The sequence below is a fragment of the Erpetoichthys calabaricus genome, chromosome 1, assembly GCF_900747795.2.
Source record: "Erpetoichthys calabaricus chromosome 1, fErpCal1.3, whole genome shotgun sequence".
NCBI lineage: Eukaryota > Metazoa > Chordata > Cladistia > Polypteriformes > Polypteridae > Erpetoichthys > Erpetoichthys calabaricus.
Genome location: NC_041394.2, coordinates 334,776,867 through 334,799,396, shown reverse-complemented (window position 1 = coordinate 334,799,396; position 22,530 = coordinate 334,776,867). Strand labels below are relative to the sequence as shown.

General features: G+C 38.2%; 2 protein-coding genes across 5 annotated transcripts in view; both read right to left on the bottom strand.

The window, feature by feature from the left end:
- Nucleotides 1–11,808, bottom strand: part of LOC114644576 (uncharacterized) — a 76,264-nt gene extending 64,456 nt beyond the window's left edge. The window contains exons 1-2 of the mRNA XM_051932769.1: nt 11,501–11,808; nt 11,170–11,298 (exon numbers count right to left, since the gene is read on the bottom strand). Of these exons, the coding sequence (XP_051788729.1) occupies nt 11,170–11,298; nt 11,501–11,808 (437 nt within the window). The remainder of the gene's footprint in view (nt 1–11,169; nt 11,299–11,500) is intronic.
- LOC114664744 (zinc finger protein 345-like) overlaps nt 1–22,530 on the bottom strand; it is a 292,505-nt gene that overhangs the window by 3,013 nt on the left and 266,962 nt on the right. The gene's annotated exons all lie outside the window — the stretch shown is intronic.

Here is a 22,530-nt window from a genome sequence, read left to right as displayed (position 1 = left end):
GGAAAAACGTACTATTTGTTGGTTTAAACAGTGGTATAATCAACAAAAGGAAGCTGATCGAGTGACAGAGTGTCGGAGAAACTCGAAGGCTCAACTTCACAAAGTCGCACAGTGCCCGAAATAAAAAAGAAATCACATATCAAAGTCGCCGTGAAAAAGCGAGTCGTAGCCCACCGTCTGAGTGTCATATGAAAGCTTATTAGGGTACAGACAAAAAAAAGGCACACAGTGGGGAAAAAAGCACGAAATGTCAACTTTAATCTCGAAATTTCCACTTTAATCACGTAGTTTATTTTGCCATTAAAGTAGAACATCATAAACTTCATCTTAAAATCGTTTAATTTACTAGTTTCTCAAATCCTATTGTAACTAAAGTGGCATGTTAAATGCTTTGTTCTGTATTTGATCTTCTATGTGCTCTATGTGTGTGAATCACTACCTGCTTTTTAAACGGGCTTTCTCTTTCTCCGACAGGACACATAATCCATTACATTCGTGATATTACAGCTCTCTGAATAATTAAAATACTGAGATGTATACGTGATATCTTTTTCATGATGATAGGAATGAAAGCATGTTATTAAACATGGGAACACGGTGGCGCAGTGCTTGTTCATGTCTCACGCAAGAGGCTTGCTGCGCCATGCGCAACCTTCAATTAAATAATTTATCACAGCAGTACTGTCTCTTTCAAACGTACTAACCTCCAATTCCTGTCCTTACTTTTCTTTCTCCAAAAACTCAATCGCCACACAATAAGCTATGTAATAGACGTGAAGCCATCTGTAAGCTTAGAACTTCGATTCTTCAAAACTTTTAAGGAACATTGAAATATCTTAGTAGTACGTGTTTGATTATTATATCCGTCTATCTTTCCAGTGTTGCGTCAGCACCAGCAAGAATACAGCGCAAGGCAGGAGCTATCCGTGAACTAGCTAGCGCTGCGGCACCGTGTCCTCACATGTTTAATTATTAACAATACAGATTATTTAAATGAAGTTAAAGTTTTATCTGTATAATATAATCAACATGTTTTGCTGCATTTCGTCTTAGAAATGAATACCGTCATCACAGGTAAATACGCGCTTATAAAGTGGCGCAGGTTGTGCAATATTATAACTGTAGTGCAAGTTTACAGTGGGGTAATTGTACTTATAAGTCCAAACATTTCTACAAGGAGCACTTGATGGACTGATTTAGTGTGTTTAGAGTTCTTGGGATGAAAATGTTTCTAAACCGCGAAGTCCGTACAGGGACTAAAGCGTTTGCTGTGGCTCAGGCAGCATCTGCTTCATGCTGTGTACCGATAATTCTCTTTCCAATCAGCTGCTGCTGTGATTTCCCACTCAGATACAGTGATATAAATACTCCGAGTGGTGCAGTGAGAGTAATGTGGAAAAAAATGATCTGCTGTGGCAGCCCTTAACGGGATCAGCTGAAAGAAGATGCAGTGAGAGTTACAATGCTAAAGCAGTTATGGTATTTGGAATACTATGGCTATTCCCTGGACCATTATATTGCTACAGGTTAATTACAATCAGATGCATTACACTAATAAACAATATGCAGTTAATTTCAGTGTATTTATAAAGCCGCGCCAGGAATGTGGATTTAAGAAAGAAAGGGTGATCACACAGGAACAGTAGCACTGCTTTGACGCTGGGTGCCGCCAGTCTGCAAAACCGGGCGGATAAATTGCGTACGCCAAGGAATGAGTTACCGTGGAAATGTGCGTGGCTTTACGCCAAGTTTAGGTTTTATACATCGCGATTTGAGCGTGGAAACATTCGTACGCAACATTTCTGTGCGTACGCACCGTTTATACATGAGGCCCCAGGTCTGATTAGGATGTACCAGTTTGCAGATAACAAGCTAGCACTTTTGCCCGTAACTTCACTTATGTGTTCATCAATGACAGGCACCAATAATTAGATCACTTCATGAAGTTCTTACCCTGCTTTTAATGCTTACTATTTAGACAGAAGTGAACCTCACTCATCAGACATTTTGTACTTATAAGTTCAATTACTTCACTGTAAACTTGTGATACAGTTATAATATTGCACAACCTGAGGCACTTTGTGAAGCGCATATTTACATATGATGATGATATCATTTTTAAGATGAAATGCAGCAAAATATGTTTATTGTATTATACAGATAAAATTTTAACTTCATTTAAATAATACATATTGTTATAATAATAATAATAATAATAATAATAAAGTTTTATTTATGTAGCACCTTTAATACACTCAAAGACACTTTACAATTCAATAAACACATTAGCAAGACAGTAGAAATTACATACATGAAAAAGATTAATACTCATTGAAAAGATGTGTTTTTTTTTTATTTTATTGATTTTATTGAAATCAATCCATACAAATAGATCAATTTTTACAAAAAAAAAAAATAGGATTAAAAACAAATCAACCCCCACCCCTGAGAAAGAGAGCATGGCCAACGGACTGAAACTTAAAAATAGTAAAAATAAATAAATTGATGAGTTTAATAGGCGGATACAGATAAATGGAGAAGAAAAAGAAATGGGGGGAGAATCTACTTCCTTGGTGCTTTAAGAGCTTATTCTAAAATATTATTGATTAGATCCTGCCAGGTTTTGAAAAAGTTCTGCACAGATCCTCTAAGTGAGAATTTGACTTTTTCCAATTTCAAATAATATAAAACATCAGTTACCCACTGACTTAACAGAGGAGAGTTAGGATTCTTCCAGTTTAGCAAAATAAGTCTGTGTGCCAATAGTGTAGTGAAGGCAATGACAGTTTGTTTGTTCTTCTCCACTTTAAGCCCATCTGGAAGAACACCAAACACAGCTGTTAGTGGATTAGGAGGAACTGTGACACCAAGGCTGTCTGAAAGGCACTTAAAAATTTTTGTCCAGAATGATGTTAACTTGGTGCAGGCCCAGAACATGTGACCCAGTGAGGCTGGAGCTCGATTGCAGCGTTCACAGGTAGGATCTTGGCCTGGAAACATTTTGGATAATTTTAAGCGAGTCAGATGGGCTCGATATATAATTTTGAGTTGGATAATTGTATGCTTTGTGCATATGGAGCTCGAATTAATTCACTGCATTGCTACCTTCCAATCCTTTTCTGATACGTTGAGTGAGAGATCCTTTTCCCATTGTCCTCTTGGATCTTTGGAAGGGAGGGACTGTAAAATATTTTTATATATTGCAGAAATGCTATCTGAGTCCTCGAGACTGAGCAATATTTTTTCCAGCATAGAGGAAGGTGGGAGATGGGGGAAATTGGGCAGGTTCTGTTTGACAAAGTTTCTAATTTGAAGACAGTGAAAGAAATGTGTTGCTGGAAAGTTAAATTTGGAATGTAATTGTTCATAGGATGCAAAGATGTTGTCTATATAAAGATCTCTAAGCAATTTAATCTGAAATGTTTTCCAGATATTAAAAACTGCATATGTCTGCGAGGGTTGATAAAGGTGGTTCTTATGCAGAGGTGCCACAGATAAAAGATTCTCCATCTTAAAATGCTTTCTACATTGGTTCCATATTCTGAGTGAGTGAAGCACAATTGGGTTATTAGCATATTGGCAATAACTTGCATTTATTGGGGCACAAAGCAAGGAATATAGAGAAGTACTGCAGGATTTTATTTCTATTGCGGACCAAGCCTGTGTATGTTCATCTATTTGTGTCCAGGTTTTTATAGCTTGTATGTTTGTTGCCCAGTAATAAAACTGAAAGTTAGGTAGAGCCATGCCACCTTCTGTCTTAGGTCTTTGTAGGGTCATTCTTCGGATACGTGGATGTTTTAGGTTACAAATAAATGAGGTTATGGTTGAATCTAATTGCTTAAAGAATGATTTATTGATGTATATTGCAATGTTTTGAAATCAAAAAGAAGCTTAGGAAGGATATTCATCTTAACAATGTTAATACTTCCAGCTAGAGTGAGATGGAGGATTGACCATCTATGCAAGTTTTGCTTAATTTTTTCCATACAGACGGTGCAATTTTGTTAAGAAAGAGCTTTATATTTACTTGTGATATTTACCCCTAAGTATTTAAACTGATCTGCAATAATAAAAGGGAAGGTGTCCAATCTAATATTGTGTGCTTGAGAATTCACTGGAAAGAGTACACTTTTATTCAAATTAATTCTGAGACCAGAGATCTCTTGAAATTCTGTAAGTGCTGTTAAGACAGCAGGCACAGAATTTTGTGGGTCTGATATATTCAGTACCATATCATCTGCATATAGAGAAACCTTCTGCTCCAGTCCTTCTCTGATAATCCCCTTTATCTGATAAGCATTTCGACTGGGGACTGCCAATGGTTCAATGGCGATTGCAAAGAGCAGTGGTGACAAGGGGCATCCTTGTCTGGTACCACGTTCTAGTTTAAAGTAGTCTGAGAAAATGTTGTTAATACAAACTGAAGCTTCTGGATTGGTATACAGTAGTTTGATCCATGCACAAATATTTGGGCCAAACCCAAATTTCCTATGAAAGACTGTGATTAATGCTTGGCGAAAAGTTTGAGGTAGAATTTGATTGTCTCTAGCTTCTGTAAATGTTGCTAATAAGAGGGGAGCCAGCTGAGTGAATAATTTCTTATAAAATTTGACAGGGTAGCCATCAGGGCCTGCTGCTTTCCTGCTCTGAAGTGACTTTATAGCATCTAGTAATTCTGATAGCACCAGAGGTTTATCCAATTCCTCTGCAATAAAAGTATCTATTTGTGGCATCTGTAATGTATTTAGAAATGCATTAGATTGTGTTTTGTCTTCTTTGAACTCAGTAGAATATAAGGATTTATAGTAGTCTCTAAATGTGTGCATTATATTTTTATGGTAAACGATTTTATCTCCGTTCATGTTGATGATTGCTAGGATTGTATTGCGAACTTCTTGCTTGTGGATGTGTTTTTAACAGAAGTTTGAAATTAACAATAGATTTTTTCCTCGCGAAGGCTGAGAGGGAGAGAATTCCAACTATTAGGGACTATCACTCTGAAAGCTCTGCCCCCCCATAGTTACTAACCTGTATTTACAGGGCATCCGGAAAGTATTCACGGCGCATCACTTTTTCCACATTTTGTTATGTTACAACCTTATTCCAAAATGAATTAAATTCATTTTTTTCCTCAGAATTCTACACACAACACCCCATAATGACAACGTGAAAAAAGTTTACTTGAGGCTTTTGCAAATTTATTAAAAATAAAAAAATTTAGAAAGCACATGTACATAAGTATACACAGCCTTTGCCATGAAGCTCACAATTGAGCTCAGGTGCATCCTGTTTCCCCTGATCATCCTTGAGATGTTTCTGCAGCTTAATTGGAGTCCACCTGTGGTAAATGCAGCTGATTGGACATGATTTGGAAAGGCACACACCTGTCTATATAATGTCCCACAGTTGACAGTTCATGTCAGAGCACAAACCAAGCATGAAGTCAAAGGAATTGTCTGTAGACCTCCAAGACAGGATTGTCTCGAGGCACAAATCTGGGGAAGGTTACAGAAAAATTTCTGCTGCTTTGAAGGTCCCAATGAGCACAGTGGCCTCCTCCATCCGTAAGTGGAAGACGTTCAAAACCACCAGGACTCTTCCTAGAGCTGGCTGGCCATCTAAACTGAGCTATCGGGGGAGAAGGGCCTTAGTCAGGGAGGTGACCAAGAACCTGATGGTCACTCTGTCAGAGCTCCAGAGGTCCTCTGTGGAGAGAGAAGAACCTTCCAGAAGGATAACCATCTCTGCAGAAATCCACCAATCAGGCCTGTATGGTAGAGTGGCCAGATGGAAGACACTCCTTAGTAAAAGGCACATGGCAGCCCGCCTGGAGTTTGCCAAAAGGCACCTGAAGGACTCTCAGATCATGAGAAAGAAAATTCTCGGTCTGATGAGACAAAGATTGAACTCTTTATTGTGAATGCCAGGCGTCACGTTTGGAGGAAACCAGGCACCGCTCATCACCAGGCCAATACCATGCCTACAGTGAAGCATGGTGGTGGTAGCATCATGTTGTGGGGATGTTTTTCAGCGGCAGGAACTGGGAGACTAGTCAGGATAAAGGGAAAGATGACTGCAGCAATGTACAGAGACATCCTGGATGAAAACCTGCTCCAGAGCGCTCTTGACCTCAGACTGGGGCGATGGTTCATCTTTCAGCAGGACAACGACCCTAAGCACACAGCCAAGATATCAAAGGAGTGGCTTCAGGACAACTCTGTGAATGTCCTTGAGTGGCCCAGCCAGCGCCCAGACTTGAATCCGATTGAACATCTCGGGAGAGATCTTAAAATGGCTGTGCACCGACGCTTACCATCCATCCTGATGGAGCTTGAGAGGTGCTGCAAAGAGGAATGGGCGAAACTGGCCAAGGATAGGTGTGCCAAGCTTGTGGCATCATATTCAACAAGACTTGATGCTGTAATTGCTGCCAAAGGTGCATCGACAAAGTATTGAGCAAAGACTGTGAATACTTATGTACATGGGATTTCTCAGTTTTTTATTTTTAATAAATTTGCAAAAACCTCAAGTAAACTTTTTTCACGTTGTCATTATGGGGTGTTGTGTGCAGAATTCTGAGGAAAAAAAATAATTTAATCCATTTTGGAATAAGGCTGTAACATAACAAAATGTGGAAAAAGTGATGCGCTGTGAATACTTTCCGGATGCACTGTACCTCCATTGTGAGGGGTGTGAGTGCTCTCTTATCACTGTGATTCTGTTGGCAACAAACGTTTTGTAGCGTGCACTTTCATTTGCAATGTACCTTACTACTGTGGTACTGTCAGTCCAAAAGATTGACTCTTGTAGGGGAATCTGGAATTCTTGCTTTAACATTTTGTCCATTTTGACTGCTACCACTGCTGCTGTAAGTTATAACTTTGGTATAGTGACAGGTTTTAATGGTGCCACTCTTGATTTCCCCATTATAAATGAACAATGTCTCTTATTTTCTTTATTAGTCAGGAGGAGGTAGGAAACAGTGTCATATCCGTTTTCTGAAGCATCTGCAAAATGATGCATTTGTACAGACATTATTTGACCAAATCCAGGTGGTTTAATGCACCTATCTACATTGTAATCCACAAGTAGCTGCAAATCGTCCATCCATTTTTTTCCATTGCTGGACATACTTAACCACCACTTCTTGATCCCACGCATATTCTCTTTACACAGTTCTCTTAAAATAAGCTTAGCAGGCAATATGACTTGTGTTAAGAATTCAAGTGGATCGTATATTGAACAGACCAGTGACAGAATACCATGTCTTGTAGCAGGCTTATCTTGCAGCTTTACCTGGAACTTGAAACTGTCAGCCTGTGTGCACCATTGAACACCTAAGGCTTTTTCAACTGGTAACAAATCATGGCTTAAGTCTAAGTCCTTTTGATCTATTGCCCTGTCTTCTTCAGGAATGGACAACAAGACTGCTCTACTATTACTTATCCATTTCATAAGAAAAAATCCTCCCTTTAAGCAAAGGGCTTGAAGATCTTTGGCCAATTTTATGGCTTGTTCTTCTGTAGCAACTGACTTTAAACAGTCATCAATATAAAAGTTATGCAGCACATTGTTAACTGCTTCGTCTGGAGCTGTGCCTCTTGCATCCTCTGCTGTTCTTTGTAAGGCATAAGAGGCTGTGATGAAGTAGCACCAAAAAGATGCACTGTCATTTTGTATTCCTCTAGTCCATTGTTTAGATTACCCTTAGGCCACCACAGGAACCGAAGAAGATCAGTGTCTTCATCTGGAACGTTCACTTGATAAAACATTGATTTAATATCTGCCATGAGAACAATCGGCTCCTCTCTGAATCTTGTAAGGACTCCAATGAGTGTATTAGTTAAATCAGGTCCTTTCAGCAACTGTTCATTTAGAGAAAAGACTTGATAAGTGGCTGTACAGTCAAGAACTACTCTGATTTTATTTTTCTTTGGATGATATACTCCATGGTGAGGTATGTACCACACTCTTTCACTTTCGAGGGTCAGCTGTTCAATGGGTACCTTGATGGCATATCCTTTGTCTAAAATATCTTTCATGAAAATTTTTTAATCCTCATGGAATGTTGGATACTTTGTAAGTTTCCTTTTAAGTCCAATAGCACGTTGTTCTGCAACACAACCATTGTTTGGCACTTTAAGTGTCTCATCTTTAAAAGGCAGATTAATGCAATAGTGTCCATCTATTAGTCTGGCTGAATCTGAAGCTATGCACATGAATTTAATGTCCTCCTGTGACATTCCTCCTTCTCCTCACAACTGCACTCTGAAAAGTCTATATTGTATTGCTGGAGTAACATTTGTTCTACCTCCATTATTGTCAAATGATTGACTGAATAACTTTGCAGTCTTTCTTTGTCTGACCCCTTTATTAGGTTATTAACAATCCATCCCAGAACTGTTCTGGCTGCATAAGGTCCGTCACCTTCACTATGTATGATATGCCATGGCACCATGACTTTTCGAGTATTTGTACCTAATAACAAACCTACTTCTGCATTTATCTGGGGTAGAGGCACATCTTTAAGGTAAGACCATTTCATAATATCTTCTTGAGTAGGAATTTTCTCCTTATACGCAGGTATAATGTACACTGTGTATACTTCTGGTAAATCAAAAAAATGTGTTTTCTTCTATCCCACAGACTTACAACTCGGTTAAGACTTTACATTTTAATAACTTTTGTGTATTTACTTTGTCCCTTTCTAAGGTGCCAACAAATACGCGAGACTTTCTTCCAGAAAGATTGAATTGCTCTTGTAAGCTTTCTGTGCAAAATGTGGTTGAGCTGCCAGAGTCTATTAGAGCATATGTTTCAACACATTTTTTGCTCGTTTTTGACTTAACTTTGACTGGAACCACAGCTAAGACACCCTGGTTTCCGGCCCCAGTAGCCATACAAGTCTCTGTTGGTCCTACGGAAACATTTGCAGAAGAACTACTTTTCTGTTTCGACTTAGCGTTCTCCTTTTTAGGAGGAGTAGCTTTATCGTCAGTGCTTTTTTCCTTGTTCATAGGCAGAATGACTGGATGAAAATGAGAGCATATCTGGCATTTAATCTTTTCTTCACAATCTTTACTAAGATGTCCTTGTTTAAGGCACTTAAAGCATAAGCCTTTAGATTTCAAAAAGTCAATTTTACTTTCGAAAGTTAATTTTTGAATTGCACTGCATTCGTTAAGATCGTGTTTTTCATTGCAAAAAAACTGTGCTTACCGTGTAAAATTGTCCTTTCTCAGTCAACAACAACAACAACAACAACATTTATTTATATAGCACATTTTCATACAAAAAGTAGCTCAAAGTGCTTTACATAATGAAGAGAAGAAAAATAAAAGACAAAATAAGAAATTAAAATAAGACAACATTAGTTAACATAGAAAGGAGTAAGGTCCGATGGCCAGGGTGGACAGAAAAAAAAAAAAAAAAACTCCAGAAGGCTGGAGAAAAAAATAAAATCTGTAGGGGTTCCAGGCCACGAGACCACCCAGTCCCCTCTGGGCATTCTACCTAACATAAATGAAATAGTCCTCTTTGTAGTTCGGGTTTTTGACGGAGTCACTTGATGCTGATGGTCATACAGACTTCTGGCTTTTAATCCATCCATCATTGTTGGGACATCATGGTGCTTTGGGTAGATGGTGGTGGTGCACGCCACCACCAACAGGACACCGGAAAAGGAAACAGAAGAGAGAGTAGGGGTTAGTACAGATTTTGAATGAATAGTTATTATAATGAATTGGATATACAGAGTATCAGGATTAAATTACAGTGAAGTTACGAGAAGGCCATGTTAAAATAATGTGTTTTCAGTAGTTTTTTAAAGTGCTCCACTGTATTAGCCTGGCGAATTCCTACTGGCAGGCTATTCCAGATTTTAGGTGCATAACAGCAGAAGGCCGCCTCACCACTTCTTTTAAGTTTTGCTCTTGGAATTCTAAGGAGACACTCAGTTGAGGATCTGAGGTTACGATTTGGAATATAAGGTGTCAGACATTCCGATATATAAGCCGGGGCGAGATTATTTAAAGCTTTATAAACCATAAGCAGAATTTTAAAGTCAATTCTGAATGACACAGGTAACCAGTGTAGTGACATCAAAACTGGAGAAATGTGTTCGGATTTTCTTTTCCTGGTAAGGATTCTAGCAGCTGCATTCTGCACTAGTTGCAAACGATTGATGTCTTTTTTGGGTAGTCCTGAGAGGAGTGCGTTACAGTAATCTAGCCGACTGAAAACAAACGCATGAACTAATTTCTCTGCATCTTTCGATGATATAAGAGGTCTAACTTTTGCTATGTTTCTTAGGTGAAAAAATGCTGTCCTAGTGATCTGATTAATATGCGATTTAAAATTCAGATTACAATCAACGGTTACCCCTAAGCTTTTTACCTCCGATTTGACTTTTAATCCTAATGCATCCAGTTTATTTCTAATAGCCTCATTGTATCCATTATTGCCAATCACTAAGATTTCGGTTTTTTCTTTATTTAATTTGAGAAAGTTACTATTCATCCATTCTGAGATACAAGTTAGACATTGTGTTAGCGAATCAAGAGATTTAGGGTCATCAGGTGCTATTGATACATACAGCTGTGTGTCATCAGCATAGCTGTGGTAGCTCACGTTGTGCCCTGAGATAATCTGACCTAATAGAAGCATGTAGATTGAGAAGAGCAGTGGACCCAGGATAGAGCCTTGTGGAACACCATATAGAATATCATGTGTCTTTTACAGGATACTTCTCTTGATCAGTCTTTTCCTTTTCCTTCTTAAAGGTATGATTTTGTTAGGAAGCGCCGTAGGCCTACATTGGATCCAAGGAAGCTATAACCTGTCCTTCCAGAAAACCATATAAGGCAGCGAGTCCTGGTCTTCTTCTTTCTTTACTTTTGATCTTTGTAGCTTTATTTTGACAAAGCTCTCATAGTTCTTGAGGAAGCTTTGATGACATAGTGCGGATATATAAATTGTTATCAAATTTGTTACCGTTCTTTAAACCGAACATAACACTCATTACCAAGAAAGATTGTGTATGCCTTTAAGCTCTCTCCATCACCCGTTCTTATTTGTGACCACTTCCTAACTTTCTTCATGTAGGCGTCCCATATTTGTATGTGGTTTCCATAAAAAGTCTCGAGCAGTTCTCTGGCCTTTCTGTACCCTTCTGCTAGTGGAAGATATGCACAGTTCTGGGCAATGTCTCTAGGCATGCCTTTGATAAATTGTACTAAGTACTCTAATTTGTCTCCAGCATCATTTACCACCTGATCGACGGCTCGATCAAATGCCCTAAGAAAGTTTATATAAGTCAATGGATCACCATTAAACATTGGAACGTTTCTATTGGAACATTAAACGCTTGTGTTTTATTTTGCTGTTCTTTCTGTTGATCGTAACGCTGATCATAAACTGGTTGCTGAGGATTGTTGTTACTTTCATTTTTACACAGAAAGTCACAAATACTTGTATCATGTGGTTTTACATTTTTCACATCTGGTTTCTGAGGAACATTGGTTTATCAGGACTGCGATTGCGTCCTTTAAGAGCCTTCAGTTTTGCTTCGGATTCTGCTATAGCTGCTTCCAAAGCCAATTGATCTCTTTTAGCTTTCAGTTGTGCTTTCAGCTGTGCTTCTAGAGCTTGTTGCCTTTTTTGATTCTGAGCTTTAATCAACAGCACAGCATGTGCTGTCTCTTGAGATCTGCGGGCACTAACTGAAGTAGCCACTGTACTTACACGACTTTTAGTTTGAATGAAAATCTGAGAGACACTGTCTTCAGGAGAAATGTCATCCTTCATTCTGTAATCCCCGAATTGGTTAGCAGAAAAGTCGGGTTGCAGCATTGCTTTTATTTTGACATACTTCCATAACCCATTTCATTGTATATCCCAAAAACGTATGAAAAGTTTTCATTTTAGTTTAAAGAAAAGCCAAGCAAAATGATACCTTTTTGTTGGCTAACTAAAAAGATTACAATATGCAAGCTTTCGAGGCAACTCAGGCCCCTTCAGGCAAAATGTAATCAATAAAAGGTGTCATGTTGCTTGGTTTTTCTCTACATTCATAATGGCTAACACGGTACAACACCCTAGTACAACATTTTAGCGTAAAAATCCTTTTGTATAATTTTCTGTGTATCTTCGTTGCTCTGGATGGATAAAAATTCATCATTTAGCCTTTCATATTACTTTTTTAGAATGAAGAACCGATTCTTGATAATTTGTTGTAAATCCGTTACGATCTTAATAATATCAGATAATTGTTTGTATTTGCGGTCTATCTCCAATTGAAGATCAGCTGATAAATTGAAGGATTTTCCATCGTCATGGAGATGGTCCTCCTTTGAAACGTCATAGTCGCGACTTCCGCTCACACCACTCAGACTTTCGTTTGGTGTTTGATATTTCTTCTGGTTTCTGGATTCAGAATTCATGGCGATCTTAAACCAGAACAGGGCAGAATCTCTTTTAAGGTAATTAAGCTCCTTTATAAATTATACGGTCTCGCGAGGAGCGCTAGCAATTTTCAAAAATGTCCAACTCCGATCAAAGACAAAGATTAAAATTACCTGTTGAGTGTTTTCAAGTTGTCGTTGTTTTCTTCCGTCGCAGTCCAACGTCAGGCTTAGAACACGCAGATTTCTTTCTTTTAATCCAAGGCAGTTTTCAAGCTTTCAGTCTTAGGCAGGTTTTAAACTTTAGTGTAGCTGCCGAAGTATAAGGCGAGTTCAAACACGGGTAAAACGCGTGACGAAAGAAATTTCTCAGTCCAAAAGTTCATTTTAAAAATATTTTGTGAAAGTTAAAAGAAAATAATCCACACCAGAATAAAGAGCAAAGTAGTTACATACGTAGAATAAAGGGAAAAAAGGGGAAAATGTATCTCATCTAAACTTAGTTTTTCTTGAGAAACTAATTATTTCTATACTTAAAAGTGTAAAATACCTGGGAATGCAGCTGGATGATAAATTGGACTGGACTGCCAATACTGATGCTCTGTATAAGAAAGGACAGAGCCGACTATACTTCTTTAGAAGGCTGGCGTCCTTCAACATCTGCAATAAGATGCTGCAGATGTTCTATCAGACGGTTGTGGCGAGCGCCCTCTTATACACGGTGGTGTGCTGGGGAGGCAGCATAAATAAGAGGGACGCCTCTAGAGGCAGGCTCTATTGTAGGCACGGAGCTGGAGAGCTTGACATCCATGGCAGAGCGACGGGCACTGAGCAGGCTCCTGTCAATCATGGAGAATCCACTGCATTCACTGAACAGTGTCATCTCCAGACAGAGGAGCAGCTTCAACGACAGACTGCTGTCACTTTCCTGCTCCACTGACAGACTGAGGAGATCATTCCTCCCCCACACTATGCGACTCTTCAATTCCACCCGGGGGTGGTTCTAAACGTTAATATTATTCAAAGTTATTGTCTGTCTGTATACCTACATTGTTATCTTTGTTATCTTTACTTTAATATTTTCTTTATCAGTATGCTGCTGCTGGAGTATGTTAATTTCTCCTTGGGATTAATAAAGTATCTATCTATCTAAAAGTTCTTAATTTCTTCTTCTGTACGCCTTAAGCGTACAGCTCAGCACTGAAATAAACGCGTTGTCTTACGTATTACTTCACACACTCAAAAGGCCTGTGGGCACATAGACACGGTTTAAAACCATGTGCCCTCTACACCTTATACATGGCAAGGCTGGTCACTAACTGAGAATAATCTTTAGTCACAGCTGTTAGAAATGGCTAGAATATACCAATTCAATTCTACTTATGGGGGTTATAGGAGCCTCCCATAAATTATGCATGGTCATTTAGTAAAACATTTATGAATCTTATGTAACTAGGAAATGGCTCTTACAGTCGGGTACAGGGGTCCTTTCATTGGATTGGCTGGCCAGCGCTGTTTCTGCTGTGGAATGGCCAAATAGGGGAGGCAGCTTGATGGCTGAGGTCTCCAGGACTCTAAACAAATCCAAATTGTATTACAGTATGTGATATTATCTACTGTTAAATTCTTCTCTGTACTTGTTATATTTTTATTATTATACTGAATTGAGGATTACTTGTGTTCTCTTCTGTGTATTGTATTGTATTGACCCCCTTTTCTTTTTGACACTCACTGCATGCCCAACCTACCTGGAAAGGGGTCTCTTTTTGATCTGCCTTTCCCAAGGTTTCTTCCATTTTTTTCCCTGCAAGGGTTTTTTGGGGAGTTTTTCCTTGTCTTCTTAAAGAGTCGAGGCTGGGGGGCTGTCAAAAGGCAGGGCCTGTTAAAGCCCATTGGGGCACTTCTTGTGTGATTTTGAGCTATACAAAAATAATTTGTATTGTATTGTATTCAAACAGAAGCATCCCAAGATGGCAGAGCTTCTGGTTTTGGGCCTTTCCTGACATAAAGAGGAGAATCGAGGTGGACTGACACTGGAAATGATGCCAGAAGTGTTTTAGCCATCAATCACCCATTCTGCAGAGGTAAGAAAAGAGAAAAGCATTAGGACATGGAGCCAAATCCTGGAGCTGGAGTAAAATTGCAGTCACTAGAGCCCTTCAGGTTTCCCCTATGCACATGACAATACAAAAGAAAAATAACAAACATTAGAAACATAAAATTACAACCGCTTAGTTAAAGTTTTTCTCTCTTATAGAAAAAAAAACACATAGCTTATGAATTCTGAACTTTCAATTCATTTGATCAAGATGGATAAGTTTTTTAGCTGGTTATAAAGGTTCTTGCATTGTGATGTTGATTTACTCACACTTAGACTACACTGCCTCATCCCCCCACCTTTACCTAATTATTAGCTCTTGTAATCAAAGTGGGTATGCTTGGCTTAATGTAAGCAATGCTTTGTTCCTTTCCTGGACGGCTTTCTCCAGCACGTTTTCGGTACAGTTTTCTTTCTTTGTTCAGAAGCTTGTCCTTTGGTGTCACCTTGTGGTTAAAAGTGGTACTGCATTTTTAATTTTGATGTTTTTACATGTACTATCCTGTGGTGTTAGAAAATTACACCTGGTGGGTGGATGGTGCTCAGTCAACTCCTGTGGTAAGCAAGGCAAATATGTGGCTGTTACATGTGGTGTCTCTCTTGCTCATGCACTTGCTTTCCTTATCAAGGTTTGCAATTGTAGCCTCCTCAACTAACTCCAATACAGATAAGTCTTCCACCCTTCTAGCCATACAGCAGATTGCCCATAAGAGTAAAAGAGATTGCTCCAAGCTTTGTTAAAGCCACACCCTATAGACAAGGGGTTTCTGTTACAGTGGGCAGAAGTTATGGTGAGGTTGAGAGCAGTGAGCTTGACGGGAGAGGAAAGATTTGGGGTGTGCAAAGGTTTTTTAAAGGAATAGGGTCTTGCCATTGGTTTTGTGGGTGCACATAAGTCCATCCTTTTTGGTTGACTATTAGAGTAAAGTGCTATCCGTAAAGGTTGTCAGTTGTTATGTTATGGGTCTTTGCTTCAGCTGAATGTTTAATTGGTACCATGAGAAGATGGATTTGGGATGTCACTTGGTGATTGATAATTTTATCAGTTAATAGATAGATAGATAGATAGATAGATAGATAGATAGATAGATAGATAGATAGATAGATAGATAGATAGATAGATAGATAGATAGATAGATAGATAGATAGATAGATAGATAGATAGATACTTTATTAATCCCAATGGGAAATTCACATTCTTCAGCAGCAGCATACTGATACAATAAATAATATTAAATTAAAGAATGATAATAATGCAGGTGAAAAACAGACAATAACTATGTATAATGTTAAATGTTAACGTTTACCCCCCCCGGATGGAATTAAAGAGTATTAATTAATTAAATTAAAGAGAATGCAGAGGCTGCATTCTAAAGAAAAGCCCAGCCAAGAACAAGCTGAAATTTAGTGTCTGGTAGTGACATGTTAAACCAAGGACTAGTGTTCTAGGCCACAGAAAAATGGTTAATGCCAGTCTCTCCTACAGTGTATTTACATTCAAATGAATTGCAGCCTTCATGGTGTTAAGCCAGCCTCACATGGCAGGAATCAAGGTACATGTTGCAAACACACAAAATATGCCTATTCGATTAAACTTCAGATCTTTGCAATATAACCATCTGAAGGTGAAGGTGGAGGTGGAGAGGTGGGTCTGAGGCTAAGGATCTGTACTGGCATTGGGAAGGTTGCCAGTTCAAATTCCATTACTGCCAGAGGGGATTCTACTCATTTGGACCCCTGAGCAAGGCCCTTAAACTGCAATTGCTCCAGGGGCACTGTACAATAGATAACCCTGTGCTCTGACTCCAAGGGGTATGCAAAAACCACATTTTGTTGTACATGTACAATAACAATATCATTGGATCATTATTATTATTATCATTATCATTTAACAAAGATAGATAGATAGATAGATAGATAGATAGATAGATAGATAGATAGATAGATAGATAGATAGATAGATAGATAGATAGATAGATAGATAGATAGATAGATAGATAGATAGATAGATAGATAGATAGATAGATACTTTATTAATCCCAATGGGAAATTCACATTCTTCAGCAGCAGCATACTGATACAATAAATAATATTAAATTAAAGAATGATAATAATACAGGTGAAAAAAAACCAGACAATAACTATGTATAATGTTAAATATTAACGTTTACCCCCCCTGGTGGAATTAAAGAGTTGCAATACAACAGTTGTATCCTTGTTATTAATCAAATGCTTGGTCTAATCGTTATTAAAGAGTACTTTGGTCAATTTTTAGTTGTGCAATATAAATAAATTTGACTTGATTTAGATAGACAGTGATGTCGAAACATGTAAAAACATTTCATAAATATGTTATGCCGACCACCAGTGACAACATCCATGACTTTAAGTTCTAGTTCTCGTCTTTAAATTGAATCCTTTAGCCTTTGGGGAATTTGTATTATAGGTGTGAACCATTTAAGTATTAGGAAAAACTCTCAAGACCATGACCTCTGGAGAAGCTTTCCTGTGTTATTGCTTGCATTTTAGCATATGTTGCTGCAAGTGTATATTAATAACAAAACAAATAAAAATTACCTCTTAGGGAAAGAGAATCTATAAGAAAAATTCCAAGATTTCCAAACTCCTAAAACCACAAAAGAAAAACCATTGTAAGAGGACCAAGCATAAAGCTGCTCATTTTCCACAGACTGAATTTGTTGACTGGATTTTCACCCCTGCCTCATCCAGTCTCAGCAGCACCACAAGACCTCCACATTAATTGGACTATACTTCTATGTAAATGATGTCACACACATGCTTGAAAACTGTAATTATAGGGTTGGCACTGTCCTCTAATACTTTCTTCTGTTTTTCCCTCTGCACACCAACAGAAGGACCCTCCTCTTGATGACATCACTTCCGGTTTTGGTTCCCCCTGGACCCACCCCTTCTTGTCAACGCTATATAACCGCCATCTTTGCAATATGTATTCAATTCAATCATGAGCTCTGTCTGTAATGACATTATTGTTGTTTTTGACTTATTACCAAGTATATAGGGCTTACTGTGGTGGTACTCCCCAACCCCTCACAATGGTGTAGTCAGCAGGATTATTCTGTGAAAGATTTTAAAAGAACAATACCTGAGCACCATCGTCACTAACAGGCCCATAGAGCTATAGAATCTCTGGATTCAGGTGGGTGAATATTGGACACAGCTCGTCGAGTCTAAGGAGCAGAGTCAAGCACATGTGGCTGTCATCTATCTATTATGTAAAAAAGTCTTGGGTTGAGACATGATCATCTCAGAGAGACACTTTGAAGTCCTGTGAGTCTTCTTGCACGGTACGCCCTACTTACAATTTCTCTGAGACACTTTAACGTCCTACGAGACAAGGAAGTGAGACAAAAGGACAGCTGCTGTACAGGCTTTTAAATGATCATCGCGCAGCTCTATGCAAGTGTCTTGGTGGTGTTATCAGGGGATCGTTCCTCACCCCTGCCTTCTCTTGCACAGAAGTTTAGATCTGCTTCAGTCCCTGCCTAGATCAGCATGGCAATGGATTAAACAATGGCACATCCACATGTCCTGGTCTTAACAAATAATGTAAGCACAGGTTAACAAAAAGTATATTTACCAACTATCAATGAGTACACATATGCTGATTAGAAACCAATATTCTCAGACGTGTTAATTTCCAAGTCATGTAAATACAAACATTTTCCAAGGAAGGAACAGTTCTGTTATTACAATTTTGTAGTGTTTGTATGTTTAAGCAGTTCAAACTTCAAAGTGGGTGACAGCAAGACAGCAAGTACCAAATATCCTGTAGACAGCCATCACAATAATCAGTAACATGATTATCCAGGGAATTTGCCTTTCAACTCATTACCCCAGTCCCAGCAATGGGTGCCTATTGCCTCTTCATCTACTGTGTTTTAAATGTAATATTTACATGTTCCTTTGCCTAAGAAAGAAAAGAAACCATCCAGTGTGCAAAAAATGTCCCTCTCTGACATAGGGTAACTAGAAAAAATATTTCAATATAATAAATGTAATTTCATTTGTCCATCCATTTTCAGATGCAGTATAATATTGCCATTGATAAATATTAGCATCAGGGAGATTGTACAAAATAAACCTTGTTTATACATTTGTTGTAAGCTCCTCATGTCCTCCCCCCGGCTAACAACATGTACCAGTGTCATCAGTGAGTCCGTCACTATGTCATCAGTTTTCTGTATGGCATATTCTCTTTCTTTTTTCCTCAGATATTCCAATTTCCTTCCAATTTCCAAAGAAGGGCACATTAGTTTAAATTCTGTAAATTTAAGTGTATACTATGGACCCTTTGATAGACCGTCAGCCAGATATGTTTTAAATTTTATCTTCTGCCAAATACTTACAGGACCTCTGAAATGCGAGCTTGTTCAGTGATATTGTTTGTTCCGTTTCCTTTTTATTGGCATAAAGAAGGCGCCACCTCTCATTTCTCCTGAAATGTTAACCTTCAGGAGTACAGAACAATGTGGGAAAGTGTGACATTGAAAGTTGTAACTCAAAAAATAATTCAAATAATGAAGCAAAAGACTGATTGCCGAATAAAATCAGCCAGAGCCACCTGGCAGAAAAAATATTTTGCAAATAGTAAACCAAGAGGTGGCACATATTGCTGTGGACCGCTGAAGAGTTAGCCATGGGTGCTGTGGACAGCCATTGCTGTAAACCCATCTGCATCTAACACTGAGGTGACTAGTGTTTGTTTTTAACTGAAACACAGTCACTTCAAAGCTCTTTCCCAAAACTGGGGTATTGCAATTTTGGTTTTCTTTTTTGTGGCTTAATTTCATGTGGGGCTCAATACCTTGTGTCTGGTGAGTGCCCTGGGCCATGACATTTTGCCCAGTCAAAGGTATTTACTTAATGACCATTATAGTCTCCATATGTGAACATTTAAAGATGTCATGTATGTGTATTTACAATGAATTAAAAGTGTTTACATTTTTTTAATAAAATTTTAAGCTTGTAGACCTGAAGAACGGCAAAGAGATGATGGACATGCCAGAGACTCCTTCTGAAAAAGTAACGGAAAGTCAAGCAGTGTCAGAAGATTATAATGAAGAGAATATAATAAATTTCAAACCAATATAATTGAGGTCATCTAAATACAATTATGCACCACGAGTATACAGACAGTAAGGAAGCAACGTGCACCTTGACTGACATTGTGCCTCAATTTAAGAAGCTAAACGATGGCCAGTGGAATTAATATGAAACAAAAAAAATGCAGGACTTTACGAAAGGATGCCATAAAACATATGTTATTGTTGGAGTGATTCCAGAAAAGAGCTATACCTATACGCATTAAAAAAAAGCGGGTTAATGTGCCGAGTCACATCTGGACTGCTGTTTGCTGTGTCAATGAGAAAGGCACTCCTGTAAAATTCTTAGGTTACATTGCTAGAAATGATGAGGATAAAGTACAAAATACAACTCTTGATAAGCTAGAAGAGACACTAAGGAAACATTATTGCAGAAGTGTGTCTTTGTTTAATGGTGGGTGTAAGGGAAACAGAAATACCTTCAACAAGATTTTTTTTTTTTTTTTTTTTTTTTTTGCATTGTATGTACTTCTGTATATACTCTGGTTTAGGGATCCTTTAAAACTCTGCAAATGTATTCCAGAATTTAATAGATCATCTGAATTTTCTGCCATTTTAAAACTTTTTTCAAATTTATGATCTGATACAATATTTTTTCTGTTTATTGCATTGTGTGTTTATTTCAGCTTTGCAGTCTTTTTTTTTCTTAAAATGTAATTAAACTGTTTTGCAATGTTTTCACCATTGGATGAAATAATTCTAACTTCTGTAATTCTCAGATTATATCCTTTAAAAATAGATTGATTGAAAGATGTGAAGCTATTCAGTCTATTAATGTACAACTGGATCTAATCTTAATACATAATTTGCCTGCCTCCTCACTCACTCACTTACATCCGTCCGAAGCCGAATGCGCAGTCGCCTTCTGTGCACGTCCGAAGCTGAATGCGCAGTCGCCTTCTGCGCAGCTGCCCGAAAAACCTTACGAGACGGACATCCAACTCCAACTTCATGGCAGGCGGCAGATTTACGGCCGCAAAAATTCAAAGATTAAGGCGACTTCGATTAAAGCTCTAGAGGCCTGAAAGGCGATTTTGACTACAGCTCAAGGCCTAATTACGCATTCTGATTCAATTACACATTCATTCAATACGCCTATATCAGGTTTGTGGTGCTTATACTTATTACTATTCCATATTGTACTGGAACATTCATCATTCAATATTATACTATAAGCCTGGCAAATTCATCAACTACCAGTACAAGCCTGTACAGTAATGAGTAAAGCGGACTACAATCATTACAAAACAACTTCTTCGTTACTTATCATTTGTTCTTCATACACTGCTGACACAAACTCGTGCCCGTTTCATCTTACGTTGTCGAAATGGGCTCTTTGTCTAGTTCTTATATGAGGCTCACAAACACATCACAGAGGACTTCTAACCTGAATGTAGAAGCCAGTCACACAAACAATGAAGGACCTTTTCCACCATATTAGAGTTAACACTGACACCCCAGAGACTGCTGGGCCCTAGTAGTGGTAACTCACATGACACACACACACACACACACACACACACACATATATATATATATATATATATATATAATATTATACATGCATTAATGTTTTACAAATAAATGCAACTTTAAATCATACATATTACTTACAATATATTTATATGCATAAATTAACATCAGAAGTCAGAAGTCAGAGGTGTGGCCTCTTAATGACATGCTGTCTGTAGGGTAGAAATCTTCTTATTTAAGTCCTACATTGGGCAGTGTCCTCCTGGTTCAATTACCCTCTGGCACATTTGAAAGGTGAACCAAACATGTTATGCTGAAGAACTCGGATAGTTCAGAGAATAAAAGTAAATGGTGCAAAAAGGCATAACAGGAACCATCCCATAAATCCAATGTTGTCAAATGTTCACATTAAAAATAACATCCCAGCTGATGACACCCCAAAGGAAATGTGAGTCCAAGTTCAAGTTGAAGTTTTGACTGTTGATAATGCAAACTTCCTTTTATTCCATAGCTCCCCACAAACAGCTAGCGAAAGCTCTAGCAAACATTCATAAACTCAAAAATCAACAGAGACTGCATATAAGGGTGATGATATAACCCTACTGTTTTGCTCTTTTTTCTATCAAATGTCTCCTTTCTGACCCTTTGCTCCTTATTTTATGCTGTTTCCTCATGAGTGACTTCATTTGAGCTGTCCTTCTGACAAATCCTAAGGGTCTGAGTGCTTCTCAGGCTGTCAGTCCTTGGACACGTTCTCATTTTATCTTCTCAGTACTTTGCCAAAGAGTTGGAAACACAGACCATCATTATAACTGTTTTGGGAAAAACACAAAGGGATCAGAAGACTAATACCCTGTTGTGGAAGAAAAAGAGCCATGTTAGACACTTATCCATAGGAGCTGTTTTATTAAAGTACATTGATAAATATAAGGCCTTAAGGCTTTAAAGAATTTGTGAGTTTTGAGTTGTCAATATAAAGAGTTTATGCTCCACCGCCACCCGCCATTTCCATTGCCCTTCATGTGTCATACATGGCTGTAATTAAAACACGCATCAAAGCAGGATACATAACATTAGTTGAGCAGATAAATTATTATTTAGTTCTCATCTAATAATGGCAATTAAATGGAAGTATTTCATGTGGATTCAGTCCATATGACCACAAAATGAGTTTGATTAATTAGTCTAATGAAATTGCTTATCTATGCAATAACAAGGTTAGCCTGATCACTTTAATATATACAGTTGATGTTTATCTGAGCCTTTCACCTCTAGCGTAACCTGACATAACAGCAGACTTGTGTAATAGCAGTTTCAAAAGGAGTCTAACATTTGAAAATACAGATTATATACTGCAGATAGAATTAAAAGGCTATTGGGTACAATTCATAAATGATTTATATTAATAGGT